Consider the following 17,024-nt stretch of genomic DNA (forward strand, 5'->3'; position numbering starts at 1 on the left):
ACTGTCCAGTGATAAGCACAGTATCTGACCCATGGTACAACTCACTAAATACGGAAGGAACGGAGAAGACAAGGCAGGAGTTCACTTGGGAAAGGTTACAACAACAAAACATGGCAGTTTGGAAGTCAGCAATATCCGTGGTGGGTTAAACACTAGTAGATGAGATCACCCATTCTCTTACCTTTATTTTCGTTTTACTGTTTTTGTTTTCCCTTAAGCTTCTCTCACTCCAACTCATTTTTTCCTGTGTTACATTTCTTGTCTTGGGTAGGTTCTCTATCTTCAGCAAATTAAGTGCAAAGTAAAATAATGATTCATGTACTAGTACAGAGGAATAACAAATCAATTGTATTATCTAACACTTGTATCGTGCTTTACAATTCATAAACCTCTGTCCTATTAATTCAAGAAACAGACTTTCAGGAGCTATAACTTTCTGTCTTCCTTTTAAAGAACAAAGAGTGCAAATGGTGCTTTATGTTCACATGTGAAGGGTCATGAGAAATAGGTGGAGGACTCTGCTTGTCATGCTTTAGAACTTGATTTGTGACTCTGTTACATACAATGAATTGACTATAATATTCCTCCCCTCACTTCACTCAGCCAAACGGCCTTTACCATTTTCCCCAAGTTCATTTTAGAGCACCGCCAGGATGTCCTGCATTGAAATAACCTGGATCCCACGTTAGGAACTTTTTCTAACTCAGCTGTCTCCTTCCTTCCTCCAGAAGGGGATGTGCACCCACTGTCCCCCATTTCCTTGCCTCTCATCACTCACACCTCAGCTAATTCCATCTCAGTTGACTCTTTTCTTATATACAGGCACACATAGGGACACTGACCTTCAGCCTTATTTCAGAAGAAAGGCTTGCATGGAAATTTATTTCAGATTTTAAATTAATTGCACTTTTGAAATTGAAAACTATTATTGGCACAGCTATTTCAGAGATTTTTTTCGTGTGTAGAGAAAGTAATCCTTTGTCCTTATTCCTTCTACTATTTTAATAAATATTAAAACCAATCAAATTGTTCATACTTTGAACCGGCATCAGTTAACATTGGTATTTGAAAACAGTTTGACTCTTTATATGTATTTCCCAGAGATTCCCTCACTCTTCTTAGAGAAAATTGTTAGCTGGATTAATTTTTGTGAAGTAGCCTCTTTTTCAGTTAACCAATAATAAGGAGACATTGATAACTGATATACTGGGGAAACTGATAATTTTTTTAAACTTTCTTCCTTTCTCCAACAAACCCAGAAGTGAACACCCACTTGCTCAGCTCTACTGCCATTCAATCATGGAGCATCATCATTTTGACCAGTGCCTGATGATCCTTAATAGCCCTGTAAGTACCTAATTTATGGTTGTAGAATTTTAACAGAGCGCTTTATAAATTCAGTTTTATTTTTAAGTTTTGGATTTATTCCCAGCAACATAAATTCTTGAGCATGCTTTATTCCTTTTTGGGTAAGAAAGGCAAAGCCAAAACATTTGAGATCTTCGCAGCCTCACTTCTCTAGAAGCCAAAAACTGTCTAAATGTTGCCTGAAAAGGGAAAACTGGTTACTCACCTCCATTTGCTTATTCCAAATTAGAAACAAACAAAACTGGTATTTTATGGCTCTCAGTTCTGTTTTTGTTTTTGTTTTTGTCAAATGAAGTGGTTTATACTACTCTCAAAGGTTTTCTTTCATAAGGCAGTACCTTTTCCTCTTTTTATGGAAACTTTTGACCACTAATAAACATTTTCATTAAGGAATAAAGCTATTCAACAGTTTGGCCAAATGAATATTTATCAATGTAAGAAGGCATATGGTATGTTACTCTAGTCATATTTATGTTAAGGAAAATAAGGTTAAAATGATATATGCCAAAATGTTCGCAACGGCTTTGTCTAGTTAAACTATTAATACTTTTTTTATTTTCTAGTTTTGATTTGTTGTTCATTATTCACATTACCCATTGTATGCGTGTATTACCTTTATAAGAAAACAGTGAAAGTTGTAGACGATTACGTTGAACAAGCACAAACGCATGGTATATAATTTTAAAGCAATTTTACCTCCATCTCTTTACATTTGCCCAGTGGCACTAGTTCTTCCCTGAGCCCCAGAAAACACAGGCGGCCCATGACTTTTGTGGTCACTCTTTGATAAGTTTTACCCTCTAGTTACTACTTCAGGTCCTAAAATATAGCATACAGTTCTCAATTTAGAAACCAAAATGTGCAGCCCTATGTAGTAGTCCAGGTGTGGGGCTTGATTTAGTTTCAGGTTCTCTCTTCCCACCCTGGTTGGCTCCTTTCGTCCCTCCCTTATGTCTCTTCTGACTCCTTCCTCACCCCCAAACCCCCATGTCCCTTCCTACTCCCCCAGACTTGGAGAATAGGAAACAAGAGACTGGTAGTGTGATGAGTGTCCCCCTGTTTGTGCCTGGTAGGTGTTTAAACCTAGTTCTTTTCTTACGAGTAATTCCATGATCCTGGCCGAGCGCCTTAACTGTGTGGCTTTTCTACTGACGTCGCCTTAATATGAGTGATCGTCTCTGTCCAGTTTATCGCCTTACGGCTCCTTCCTCAGCTCCCGGAACTCTGATTGTTGGCTTTCAGCTCCTTTCTGCTAAGGTTCTTTTGCCTTCTTTGTGGTCCTCTTGAACAGGACAGGACTTAAACCAACCCCATGCCTCCAAAACTCAGAGAAGGCAGCCCGTCCTGTTCAGTAGCAACCTCTCCTTCACTGCTGCATCAGAGCATCTAGCCAGCTTGTGTCTTGCCTTGTAGATTTTCCAGACAGGAATCAGACACAAGGGTACTGGAGCCCACCCCACCCAGCAGACTCCAGCAGGCATACACCGCGACTTCAGGCCACTCTCTCTTACTTGAGTGAAGGGGAACGCAATCGCACCTGTTGGTGCGGGTGAAGGGATAAGAGTTATGTGGCCAGTTTGGGCACCTCCTTATAAATTCTGCACATGCTCTAGTACAGACTGCTACAGATGTGACTGTTTAACGTGAATTAGTTGATGTATGATTGGGAGGTAGGGGAATGATGTCAGTAAAATGTATAAGTTGTACTGTTTCATGAACAAGTTCTCTTGGGTGAGGTGCCAGAATTATGGGAGTTGAATTTTGACCTTCAGCAAGGAAGGAAGCAGCCCTCTGCTTGGCTCCTGCATGAGCAACGCTTTCGGTTCTGTTTAGGAATATTGAAAATGGGCACTTAGCCCTGAGGCGCTCCCCCTCGCCTTGGGCTGCTCTGGGCCCACGGGAAGGAGGTTGCTCTTCCTTCAGCACCTCCCTTAGTACAGCCCCATTGTCTCCGCCATCCGTCTCCGCCATCCAGTTCCCCCTGTGCTGCCTCTGGGCTTCCACAAACCACCGTTTCCACTCAGCTGTCTCTGTGCTTCTTTAATGTCCTCAGAGGCAGCCCCTAGACTTGCTAGCCCGGCCTGTCCAAGTTGCCTCCAGAGGTGCCAGTTCTTGACTTGGTTTGTGCTCTGGTTATAAAGTTACATAGGCTTTGAGTGGTCGGCCCTAACGCTGTTTCTCCCAAAAACCATGTTATTTTTAGTGTGGGGTTTTTCCGAACTGAGACTTCTCAGGAATGTGTGTGTCGAGTTATAGCAGCAACATCTGTACCTTCATTGGAATTTGCTGTCTTTGCCCTTCAGCTCAAACTTCATTTTAATATCCTATTTAGTTTTAAACAAAATATGCTAACCTTTTAAAAAAAACATATTTTACAGTATGCCTATCATAGCTCTCTCTGTTATTAGATAACATAAAACTTATGTAATATATTATTACTTAACATAAAAGGAATCTGGTTGTATATATGGCTGGCCTCACATTATAAGGCCCATCTATATTCTGTCTTTGTAAGCACCAATACACAAGAATTTACAGCCTTTGTTTTTGGAAGGGAAAATAAAAATACAATACCAAAAGACATTTCTACTTTTCCACTTGAAATAGTTTTGTCTTAAAATAAAGTATCAGAATATAGTTTTGTTTTGCCCAGAATCTAAAGTGGCTTAATATTTAAAAATAATGTTTCTTGTGTAATCACAGATTCATTAATTAGACGTATACCACAATTTCAGCATCAGTTATCCTCTAACCAGTGTTTGAATCTGGCTCAGCAGTTTCCTTTCTTCAGAACAAATCCTTTACCTCCAGACCCTATTTCTAAGCTTCTGGGTTTTTTTCTCAGCCCTGAGGTTTAGGAAGCACATCTGACTCAACTTACAGATGTTGTTTTGAGTATATTCTGGGTACCCAAGGTATGTTTTACTTAGTTCAAGATTAGAGAGTCACTGTGCTTTAAATTACAGGCAAGAAATAAAAAATGATTATATAGCAAAAACTTTAGATAACTTGCACATGGATTAGCCACCTTTGAAATATTCCTTATAGATGTTTCAACTCTTGCTTTCTTTATACCACCAGTAAGCACATCATTGCTCACACCCTCTACCCATCTGTATTGGCATGTTCCTGAGGGATACACACTGTTCTCAATATGAAGTTAAAATTATATGAATCTGCACCAGAAATGTTACTGGATTTATCACAGAAGCCATAGAGAAATGATTTTTAAAATAATCAATTGTTTACAATTTCCTCACCCTGTTCTTCACATCTGTTAATACAGTTTTTGATTTTTCAAAGTTTTACTTGTTCTCAGATCATAGCAGTTAGCCTGCCCAAAGGAAAAGGTATATAATTATTAGATTTGGGGCCTGGACTAAAGCCTAAGGAGTAGAAGAGTTGGAGAAACATGCATACTTCGGCCCATAAACCATCATGAAGCTGTTTTTTCTTGTATGACAAGGCGATGAGGGTGGGTGCATAGAGAGGAAACATTATTTCACGGTATTTACTTTATGTAAGCAGGTGTCCTCTATCTTCCTGAGTTCAGAATACTAGGCATGTGTTTAAGAGATGTGACTATTTTTTCAGATTTTGTTCTTAGCAGCAGCTTCTCCAGGTGGAATGCTAATGATGGTTTTCTTTTTTTTATAAAGGGCAATCAGATTCTCAGTGGCCTCTCCATTGAAGAATATAAGACCACGCTGAAAATAATCAAGCAAGCTATTTTAGCTACAGACCTAGCACTGTACATTAAGTAAGTTTTAAGAAATATGTTGATAAATAGGTCTTGGATGTGTTTGCATTGTTTCAAACTTTAAAAATCCACACTGGGGTATTTTTAGATTATAAGGACAAATGTCCTGGCAAAGCTGTCTATCAAACTATGGAGCAGTTTCTCAAAGGAAGCCAGAAAAGTCTACTTCTTCTGCTTACTTAATGTTATAGAAATTACAGAATACAGAGTTATTTCTGATGTTTGTCTCTGAAATAATGCGCAAAGCAAATAACCATCTCAAGGTCATTCCAAGCTGGGTTGGCCAACCTAAAGATTATGTAGGCCATTTGCTTTTCCTCCTTTCCTTCTCTCCCCCAACTTCTGACCATTTCACAATTCCTTTATACTGTCATCCAAGCTTACGTGGGCTGGAAAAGGAGCTGAGTGCCAGACAAGTAAATTTTGTTTCTTTTTATTGGATTTTGGCAAAAGAAGGATATTAATGCAGAACTTTAATGAAGTTAATGATTCGAAAATTAAAGTATGCATTAGAGTGTATTAGGGATGTAGGTATGTTTGCATCATTAAACTGCCTTTCTAAAAGCAAGGAAAGATGTTGCTGCCTTTGGGCAAGCATTCGTTTCCCACACAGAGACTGAGGTCTTTGCTGCAAGTTTGGGAGTGAGGGGAGTCCGGCAGTCACACTCAAGGGATTTCCCAGGAACACAGGCCTCTCTCCCTCTGTACAAGGATGTGCATTATGGTTTTAGCCTCTCTTTTGAGAAGTAAAAACAAACAGAAGAAACACACAAAACCATATACCAGATATCCACTGCTGTGCATCTGAAAGTAACTACATCTAAAAGAGTCTGTTTCCTTGGATTTTGGAGCACTTTAAAGTTAATTAGGGTAAAAGAAAATATAGTAAATTTCACTGTATTCAAAATGATTGCAGAATAAAGATTATCAAATTACCAAGAATTTGAAAACTACCTGTAACCACAAAGGCTTCCCGACCCTTGTGGAGACCCACATGGGTCTCCCCTCTGAACCCTTTTGAAACTCTTTTCATTTTTGGTACTTATTCACAGACGGGCAGTTTTGTTATGTAAGTTTCTCTTATGTTTGTGTCTTTGACTAGATTTTAAACACTGAAAGGAACTCATGTCTAATAATTTCCCAAGACGCCTAACAATGTTGAGCACATAGAGGTATTCACTATACAGTGAATGAATATTAGTTTATACTTTACTTGGTCATTCTTTGCTTCAGAAGGACTTCACAACTTTATAGTGAAAGAGTAATTATTATGAACATTTTTTACCCTATACCATAATATATGTGAATGAGATATATGAAATTAAACTGAAAGCATATAGATCTTATTATGTCATACGCAAAATTTCTTAAATCATTCTTGGCATCAGACTTTAAACTCATATTGGTTCATTTTCTTAAAATCACGTTCAAGAATTGAAATTTCCATTATTTGTGATTTGTAGTTAAAAACGAGGTGAGATTTAATGTTTCAACCAAAGAATATGGTAGAAGAGAAGAAGGTAAGGTATTTAAGATTTTTAAATGATAATTTTTATTCTAAGATGAGAAAAAACCATTAGAGATTTTTCCCCCCAAAATTTTACTCCATGAGTCTTTCTAGACCAAAGGGATAAGAGCTTGGGGGACTCATCATAACTACGAAATATTTTTCTTTATTTTAAAGGAGGAGAGGAGAATTTTTTGAACTTATAAGAAAAAATCAATTCAACTTGGAAGATCCTCATCAAAAGGAATTGTTTTTGTAAGTAGGATTACTATCCTTAAAGCTGAAGTTTTGCTACCTAATTAATTTTATTGCAGTTATTTGTTACAATGTGATGATCTTAGAGGCTGTCAGAATTCTTGAGTGTTGTACAGAAATGAATATTTACTTGAAAAGAAATGCATTTGCAAATTCAAAACTGAATGAATCAGTTTTGTCCTAGAAGGACCTTTAAAATGTGGTAGAGTATCAGTACCAGGCTATAGAGTTCCCTTGTTCATACTCACAATTCTTTGGAATTGAAGACCTGAAAATAGCATCCTAAAGAATGCAGGAGCGGGAACATGGCTGTGAAGTGTTTACTTCTCTTACGTGATAGCAGAGTAGCACTGTCAGAACTTAAGGGTTTCTGTTTTTCCTCACCTGTTCCTCTGTCCCTCCCTCCCATCCTTTGCTATTACTATCACTGCCTTTGTCATGACAAGAACTGGATCAATAAAAAAGAGCTAAGTGTCAATAATAAAGAAAAGACAGAGCTAGTAATACTAAGGATAGTGCTGTATTACAATTTTATAACCAACATTTCTTTAAATAGATTGGTATTACTTCACATGCAAACAAAGATGCAAATTATTAGGAAACATACAAATGCCCAGCTGTCTGTTCTCTCTAATCATGCTTCACCTAAGAGTCTCAACGTGTTTTTAGAACAGTGCCTTAGAAAAGTACAGACACGCTACTGTGATTCGTGAACCGTTTTTCTCAATGACAAAAGTGGAATCTGACCACAATTCCAAGACTGTGCCACAGTTTTCACTGCTCCACTCTCCTAACCTCTGACCTCTCGGCAGACAAGCACTCAGGACATCTAGTGCTTGCGTTGCCTCTTCCACTCTTCACAGTCCAGATTGTAGTTAAGCTCACACAGGTGCATAGTCTTCTTTGGGGGAGGCAGTTTGTATTGGCAAGTATTATTGAAATCCTTCATGATTAAAGATTTCTCTGGTGCACTCATTACTTGCGAGGGAGTTGGTATAAGAGATAGAATTAGAGGCAGAAAACTATTTTCTTTGTGGCCTAATATGGTTAGGGAGAATGTACTTTTAGGTTGGGTTTCCCGAGAGGGACAAGTGATACAGTCCTTTACCTTGAGTGCTTCTATATGACAGTGACGGCCTTTTTGCCTATGTCTTCAAACAAATTAAAAGGATTAGATGGCAGGTATTTGGACCTGACATGGGAAAACACTGCACTAAAGAGGGAACTATTTTCATACTGTAGTTTTATACAGTATTGAGTTGTAGAGCGCCTTGTCACAGACTCCAGACTCCAGTATGGTTTTCAACTTCTCTAACAAGCGAAGGAATAACCAGCATCATCCTCTCATTTCCCTCTTTTCTCCAGCAGATACTGTTCAATAATTCAAAGGCTTTTCACATAGGAGTCACTACATGTGTTGAGTGAATTAGGATGACCCACCATAGTTCTTGCTGTCATGGAACTTTTATCAGTAGGACAGCTGAAGTTATCCTTTAATGGTTAATTATTAGTAATCAGTGTGTTTTCATCATACTGTCACTGAGATTGGAAGACCAAAGTAAAAAAAGTAATAATAGCAGGCAAGTTTTTGCTCAAAGGTTAATAACTTCTCTCCTGCTGCTAATGTGGAGATAAATGAGGCAGTGTGAAGGCAAATTCCAGTAGTTCACTGGGTAACCAAAACAATGACACTGTGATATCACTGTATCAGCCCTGCTTCTATGTAAATTCTATTTCTGTTTCTTTAGTCTATAAACTGCCATCCTCGTAGTTTAGAGGGTTTTAATTTTAACTTTTTTATTAGTAACTATTTACTAGGGTTTATATTCACATAAAAGTAAACAGGAGTATTGGGCTTCTTTTTCCCTTAACAGAGCGATGCTGATGACAGCTTGTGATCTTTCTGCAATTACAAAACCCTGGCCTATCCAACAGCGGGTATGTTGCTTAGTGATGATAAAAGTAATAATTAAAAAGTCAAAATAAGATAGATCTTTGCTCTTAAATATAGTTTTTGAAGTATTTGGGGAACTTTTTATCTAAATTTTAAGTAGTATTAAAAGCAGATAATTGGACATAAACAGGTTTTCTTTTTTAGAGGACTCATTAGCACTTAATAATATTTGTAAGATATATTAAGAAAGAAAGCATCTATACTAACACAGCAAAACCTAGCTGTTGATAAAGCTTAATTCCAATACTACTGCTGGCTTAGTTGGGGATTTTTTTTTTAACACAGCCCTTTAATAATATTAAAGTTCAGAAGAAGCAAACTTAAATTTTCTTACGGTTAGCGTATTAGGCTATACCTCAACTCCAAATAGGCATTAACAAGTAGAACTTAAACACTTCTGGTGCTTAGAAGTATAGGACATGTTGATATAAGATGTCAGGAAGGATCTGATCAGGGCCTGTGGCTAGGAGGCTAGAAATACATCCTCTCTCACTGCTGTAACATTTTGCAGTGGCGATAAAGGCCCTAAGCTAAAAGAAGGGGTGGGTATATATGCAATGATGTGTATGTTGTGGTTTTGTTTTTTGAGATTACATCTTGAATCCTAAATGTACTACCTGAGATTATTGACCACTGCTGTTGGTCACAGCTCTGGGCTGCATAGTCATGGAGCCCAGTAATGACAGGCTCATCTCATGAAACAAATGCTGAGAAAACAGTATCAGGAATGCACTCTCCAAAGTGCCTTAAAGCTGACATGCCACAAGCACTCAAGAAATGTCTTTATAGACCTTCCTGCTCCATAATAAAAGACTATATGCCCATTTCCAAATAGGAAAGAGAATGGAAGAGGGAACAATTTGTCTTTTCACTTACTCTTTCTTTTTTCTGAATGAAACCCTGAAAAAGTACAGCAGTGAAGTTGGGGTCCAGACATAAAAAGCAACACTATAAAGCCTCTATAATTAAAAGTTTGGTATTGGTGTCAGACCAGTGGAACATAATAGAACATTTAGAATTGCATAGAACGTTTAATATATAATAAAGATAGCATTTCAAATAACTGGGGGAAAAACAGACTTTACTAAATAAGGTTAGGATGATTTTCCCATCTCCATAGCCGGATGGCAAAAGATGAAATTGGATCTATTCTGCATACTTCCAAATGGGGCATAGAGTTCAGTGCAGAGAATTAAACCATACAAGTACTAAATAAAAACGTTTGTGGATTCTTTTATAAACAAGGAGTGAGAAAAGTTTCCTAACCATGGCTCAACATGCAGAATCAATAAAGGAAAAGACTGACAAATTTGATTACAAGAAAATTAAAAAATTAAGAAAATTTTTTGCATGGCAAAGACACTATAAGCAGAGAAAGACAATGAAAAACAGGTAAAAATATTTGCAACTTTTATCTGATAGATAGTTAATATCCCTAATATTAAAGAACTTCTTAAAAATAGAGAAGAAAAAGGCCAACAACCCTACCGGAAAATGGGCCAAAGATTTGAACAAAAAGTTGATAGAAAAAGAAATGTGAATGGCTCTTACTCATTTGAAAAGGTTCTCAGAACCTCAATCATAAGGAAAGATGCAAGTTAAAACTACACTGACACATGGAACTTCCCTGGCAGTCCAGTGGTTAAGATTCCGTGCTTCCACTGCCGGGGGCAGGGGTTCGATCCCTGGTCAGGGAACTAAGATCCTGCATGCCACGTGGTGTGGCCTTAAAAAAATGAAACAAAACAAAAAACCAAACAATCAAAAACTACACTGACACAAAAGAACTTGTACAGAATCTCATTACAATAACAGCGTTACACCTAATAGTCGGAAACTAGAAACAATCCAAAAGTCTCTCAACAGGAGCGTGGATAAATGCATTGTAATACACTACTCCTTCACACAGTGGAGTACTGCTCAACAGTGAAAAGAAACTGAAGCTGATACGGGCAACTACATGGATTAGTCTCATCAACACTAAACTGAGCAAAAGAAGCCAGATACAAAAGAATACTGTTATGTCATTTATGTGGTGTTCTGGAAGAGGCAAAAGTAATTGATAGGGTAGCAGTTGGCTGGGGAGGGAGGGAAGAAGGTGCAGGGATTCACTGTGCAAGGGCCTGAGGGCACCTTCTGGGTGACAGAAATATTCTGTTTCTTGGATGGGGTGTGTGTTACCTAGTTACATGCATTTATTAATATACTGAACTGTATACCCATGGTCTATGCAATTCACAGTATGTAAATTCTACTTCATTTAAAAAAAGCACTGAGACACCATTTCTCAATTGTCCAATTGGCAAACACCCAAAGGTTTCACAACATACTCTGTTGGGGAAGCTGTGGGAAAAAAAGGAATGCAAAATACTATAACCCTTTGGACGTATATGAATACACAAATTCATTTACCATTACTCCTAAGAATGTTATCCCAAAAATGTACTGGCAAGAATATAAAAAGACATTTACACAGGCCTATTCATTTTAGTGCTATTTGTAATAACAAACACTGGAAATAACCCAAATGTTCATTAATAGGTTACTGATTGAATAAAGTGTAGTACATTTACATGATGAATCCTCTGCAACAGCAAAAAGAAATAAGAATTCTCTATATACTACCAGGGAGTGATTACAAAGATATATTATAAGTAAAAAAAAAAAAAGCAAGGCAGAGAAAAATGGGTATGGTATCCTACCATTTATCTGAGAAGGAGATGAAATAATATATGTACATATTTGCTTATATTTTAAAAAAACAGAAGGATTAATCACAAAAAAGTTAATTTTTTCCCTCAGGGGAAGGAGGGAATAAGATAGAGGGAACAGAGATATAAGCTAGAGTTGCTTGCATGTACCTGTTCTGTAGATTTAATTTAGAACCATGTAAATTGCTCTTATAGTTATAAAATAAATTGAATTTTTAAAAAATCACTTAACCTTGAAAGTAAAATGAAACAAAATGATTTTGGTTGCAGAAACACACTGAGAGGGACTGTTTTATTCCAAGTGACATTAAAACAGTAATTTGACCATATAACTCTGGTGAGATGTACACTGAGAACAAAAAGAACTCCAAAAAAAAGAAACCTTTAAAACTATTTTTAATCATATTAGTGGTAATTTTGTATAGATATTCAGTCATCATTGTGGGTGATGTGGGATAAAAGCAAATGAAAAATTATATTGGTATTGTTGAGAAGTAGGATTTTCAGCATGAGTAGAAAGATAAAGATCTAAGGTGGATAAGGTTTTGCAGAAATCCCGTAGTTCTGAATTTGAATAGGAAATACTATATGAACTTACGTTGTATCTTAGCTCCATCCATTAAAAGGGCTTAAAAAACAATGATCACCCTGGTAGTAATGAATGAACCTAGTGCCCAGATTGAGGTCTCCAAATACCTCAGTTTAAAGGAATTAGGCCTCCACAATGAAATGGCTGATTGTGGTTCCAAAGCAGGCAATGTACAGGATGAGCCTAGAACATCCTGTTATAGCAGAAAGCAAGGAAGCTATCAAAGACTGATGAAGCCATGTCAAAAGAACAAAGAAGCCAACTTAATATGCTCTCAACTGGCCAAAATGGAACAACGTCTGAGTGTCAGTGAGGATTGAAATACATTATAATGTTTAAATCCAAGAGTTCGAAGTAATAATAAAAACAATAAAACAAAACCTTCCATAGCCATCTTTGGTGGATGCTTGAGAACCAAGTTATTTTTTTTTAATAGTAGCTAAAGTAGAGAAAATCAAGTATTTCTCGTGCTTTACTTATACAAATTGTACTTTAGGGCAGGGGTCCCCAACCCTCGGGCCAAGGACTGGTACTGGTCCATGGCTTGTTAGGAACTGGGCCTCACAGCAGGAGGTGAGCAGCGGGTGAGCGAGTGAAGCTTCATCTGTATTTACAGCCGCTCCCCATCACTCCCATTACCGCCTGAGCTCTGCCGCCTGTCAGATCAGTGGTGACATTAGATTCTCATAGGAGTACGAACCCTACTATGCTCTGTGCATGTGAGGGATCTAAGTTGCATGCTCCTTATGAGAATCTAATGCCTGATAATCTGAGGTGGAGCTGAGGTGATGCTAGCGCTGGGGAGTGGCTGCAAATACAGATTATCATTAGCACAGAGGTTTGACTGCACAGAGACCATGATAAATCAGTTGCTTGCAGACTCATATCAGAACCCTATCAGTGAGTGACAAGTGAAAACAAGCTCAGGGCTCCCACTGATTCTGCATTATGGTGAGTTGTATAATTACTTCATTATATATTACAATGTAATAACAGAAATAAAGTACACAATAAATATAATGCACTTGAATCATCCCAAAACTATCCCCACCCTGACCCTGGTCCGTGGGAAAATTGTCTTCCACGAAACTGGTCCCTGGTGCCAAAAAGGTTGGGGACTGCTGCTTTAGGGTAACTAAATAATTGATATGGGGAACTTTATTTTATTTCAGCTATAAAGGAAAAAGGAATGATTGCTTTGCATATTACCTTTTTGCAGCCTCTTAATTAGTGAATCTAGACAAAGATCATGAAGGGTTGTTAATCTCACAAAGAGAAGCAACCAGGCATTATACAGCCCTTGAGAGAAGTACAGGGCACTGCCTGTGAAACAGTCATGGCAGAAAAAAAAAAAAAGTCAAGTCTCAATCTAATCAAGTTTCTAGATCTCACTACTGGTGTATGGAAATACAGCGTACAGAGAAACATTAAATTTCATCATGCGAACACAATCAACAAAATCCAGACAGTGGAATACTGCAGGATTAACAACCCAGTTTATTCAACAACAACAAAATTATAAGGAATATTTTTAAAAAGAGAAGAGGAGGAACTGGTAGATTAAAAGAAACCTAAAAGGCATATCAATCAGTCTCAGTATATGGACCTATTTGATACTGTGTTTTACACAGCACCTCATACAACAGATGCTTAATAAATATATCGTTGATTATGCATACAGATGGGCACGCGGTACTTTTTTTCCACTGATTGATGAAGTTGAAATAATGTTGCTTTTTTCTGTGTAATTATAGAAGATTACAAACTCTAGCCTTTGTGATTAGGTACACATTAAAACAAATAAAATTTCTATTAGTTGTTACTGCTTTATTCTAATTTTACTGATGTGGTTGAAAGCTACAGCTTTGATAGATTTTATCTTCATTTAAAGTCTCTGTTTTACAAAGTAATACGCTTTTATTTACCCAAACTTAGTCTGTTATTGATTTCAGATAGCAGAACTTGTTGCCACTGAATTTTTTGACCAAGGAGACAGAGAGAGAAAAGAACTCAACATAGAACCTGCTGTAAGTATGAGACCTTGCTGGTAGGAATTATTCATATACATTTTTTATTGTAGACTCTTTTTATGCTTCTATGAGATCTTAGGAACAGAATTTCTCGTTATTTTTAAAAACTTTTCTTACTAGAAGATTATACATGTTTGCTACAGAAAACAAGCAAATAACAAGTCATCATATTGTACCTATATTTTGTAATTTACTTTTTGCATTTAAATATCATAAGCCATTTTTCATTCTAACAGATGCTGTCTTATATATCATATATAATGGTTACATGAAATAGATGTAACCATAATTTACTTTTTGGTACAATGTTTGCAGAGTTCACTATTACAAACAGCACTTTGATAAACATCTTTGTTGCTAAACATCTGTGGGCCATTTTTCATTACCTTGTTAGGATAAATTCCAGAATTGCTGTGTTGTAGGGCACACAGATTTTAAAGATTTTTGGATACATACTGCCTTTTTGTATAGTGTAGGGAATCTCGAATACAAGAAGATTCTTCTTAAACCACTGGAGAAGTTTTTCCTGGAAATGAAGCATAGAGTCTTTTTTTCAATTCAAATGAACATTTACTGAGCCCACATTAAATGGGACATGGTTACGAGATGCCCCTCCTCCGTCTGTGTACCATTCCTTCCACTCTGCTTTTTTTTTTTTTTGCGGTACACGGGCCTCTCACTGCCGTGGCCTCCCCCGCCATGGAGCACAGGCTCCGGACGCACAGGCCCAGGGGCCACAGCCCACAGGCCCAGCCGCTCCGTGGCACGTGGGATCCTCCCGGACCGGGGCACGAACCCACGTCCCCTGCATCGGCAGGCGGACCCTCAGCCACTGCGCCACCAGGGAAGCCCTCCATTCTGCTTTTTATCCTCCACTGGGTACATCCTATGTCTCCTTAGTCTTTTGCAGTTATTCAGTCTCCTATTATGTAGTAGTGGGCTTGTTCAGAAGCTCAGAATCTTCTCAGGAAATGGTGGGTAGCAGAGTGATGGTCGCAGCTAATGGAGAATTTGCTTCATTTTAAACAAGCACTGACACATACTCTTTGCTCCCCATGGAGGTGCTGGGCTTGTCCGCTGCACCAGTCATGAGCTCCTGGGAATAAGCAGCAGTGACATCTGCATAATCTTCACTCAAAAAGCTCTCTGTGTGAATTGAATCGTAATCAACTGTGGCCTCAGTGGCTTTTTCCACAAAGCTGAGAGTGTTTGATTCCACATCAGTAGACAGTTTGAAAGCATGTGTGTTCTCCAAATACATGTCAGCAGTGGACTCTAGGTCAGTGCTTGACTGTAGGTCAGCAGTTGATTCTAGGTCAGTGATCAATTCTGGGGGTCATGTGGGGAAAGTCACAGCCGGGGCGAACACGGGAGAGAGGACCAGGGCCTTCCTGAGTGTGGTAAGAAGGCAGGTAGGCAGGTATATAGCCTTCCTCAGCTAACCCAGTGATTCATCTTTTTAGAGCCAACTTGCATTGTGTTCTTTAAGTAAATGCAGATCTGTGTGTGTCTGTTTCTGTTTTCAGGACCTAATGAACAGGGAGAAGAAAAACAAAATCCCAAGTATGCAAGTTGGATTCATAGATGCCATCTGCTTGCAACTGTATGAGGTATTTATTATGAAAACTAGTAGACGTGCTAAAATTTGACCATGCTATGAATTAAAACCTAAAGTAAATTCAAGCGACTAACACCAGGCGTATATTTTTTGCGTCTTAACAAACTAGAAATAAAATCAGGATAATTTCTTTTGCTAATGAACATGCTATTTGTACTGAATAAGGAACACATTTTATATTTACTGTTTCTCAAAAATGTTAATTCATTAATGTATAACTACCTAGCGAGTGCCTACCACATGCTGGGATCCAGCAAATTCGTGTAGGGAACACTAAGAAAAACCATGTGCGAGCGCTACTGCCGTCCAGGAGGTACACTGTGCATACTCTATGTTCTTTTTAAGAGCATATTATTTTTAAGTCTGACTTTCGGCCTAAATAAGGAAAAATAGTTATCTAACTTTTTTTCATTGTCATAGTGTGGCTTAAGAAAATTTTTATGACGATTAGAAGGCAGCGGCTAGAAGAATATTGCAGGTTCTCATTTCCATATACCTGCTGGCTTGGGGTTTTGTTTTGGGTTTGTTTTTTTTTTTTTTGCTTATTTATTTATTTTTTGGGTAAAGATATTCTCCCTAAAACATCCAATTTACTAGTTTTGATGTTCATGCCCCAAATATAGAAAGTAGATGCTGTCCTTGTCTTTAGAAGTTTAAACAGGAAACTGTCTTAAGTTTTAAGTATTTGGGAAAAGAACATTTATCATGGTGTAATCATAGACTGTCAAGACCAGAAGAAACCCTAGAAATCTTCTAATCCAGACATCTCACAGATTCCGTCATTGAATCTGTAAAAAGTCCAACTTCCAGGGAGATGAAATGTTTGTCCCAAACAGGTAGTTAGTGGGAGAACTGTATTTAGAATCCAGTTCTCAGCCTGAGTCCAGGGTTCTAGCCAGTGGATGAATTTAAGAAAGAAGCTGTGGCTGAGAAGGAAAGGACAGGAGAGACAGCAAAAGAAAACAGGACAGAAGAACACTGGGTGTCAGGCCTCTGCACCACTGTCTCCCCACCTTTCTCGGCAATCTGTGCAGAAGTGTGTTCAGAGCAGTGTCTCCAACATCCCTGAATATCTCATTCTTTCTATAACAGATGCTTTTCTTGTGGATTGGATTAATAGTTCCTCAGTTGTAGACACTAATGTCTCTCTTGATTTTTTTTCCCCATGCCTGTAAATATAGTCAAACTAACAGTCAAGTCACCCATTATAGATTTCATCCTTCGACATTTCC

General features: G+C 37.9%; 1 protein-coding gene and 1 long non-coding RNA gene across 4 annotated transcripts in view; one reads left to right on the plus strand and one right to left on the minus strand.

The window, feature by feature from the left end:
* PDE5A (phosphodiesterase 5A) overlaps nucleotides 1-17,024 on the plus strand; it is a gene marked incomplete at its 5' end in the record, with an annotated part of 136,197 nt that overhangs the window by 116,319 nt on the left and 2,854 nt on the right. For both annotated transcript variants that reach the window (XM_082838478.1, XM_082838479.1), the window contains 6 exons: nucleotides 1,260-1,347; nucleotides 5,028-5,128; nucleotides 6,813-6,890; nucleotides 8,765-8,828; nucleotides 14,097-14,171; nucleotides 15,701-15,784. In XM_082838478.1, coding sequence (XP_082694604.1) covers nucleotides 1,260-1,347; nucleotides 5,028-5,128; nucleotides 6,813-6,890; nucleotides 8,765-8,828; nucleotides 14,097-14,171; nucleotides 15,701-15,784 — 490 coding nt within the window. The remainder of the gene's footprint in view (nucleotides 1-1,259; nucleotides 1,348-5,027; nucleotides 5,129-6,812; nucleotides 6,891-8,764; nucleotides 8,829-14,096; nucleotides 14,172-15,700; nucleotides 15,785-17,024) is intronic.
* Nucleotides 13,330-17,024, minus strand: part of LOC309961332 — a 75,870-nt gene continuing 72,175 nt past the window's right edge. For both annotated transcript variants that reach the window (XR_014326176.1, XR_014326177.1), the window contains exon 6: nucleotides 13,330-15,703. This is a non-coding gene — a long non-coding RNA (uncharacterized lncRNA). The remainder of the gene's footprint in view (nucleotides 15,704-17,024) is intronic.

The sequence above is a fragment of the Leucopleurus acutus genome (genome assembly GCF_964270905.1).
Source record: "Leucopleurus acutus genome assembly, chromosome: 4".
NCBI classification, from domain to species: domain Eukaryota; kingdom Metazoa; phylum Chordata; class Mammalia; order Artiodactyla; family Delphinidae; genus Leucopleurus; species Leucopleurus acutus.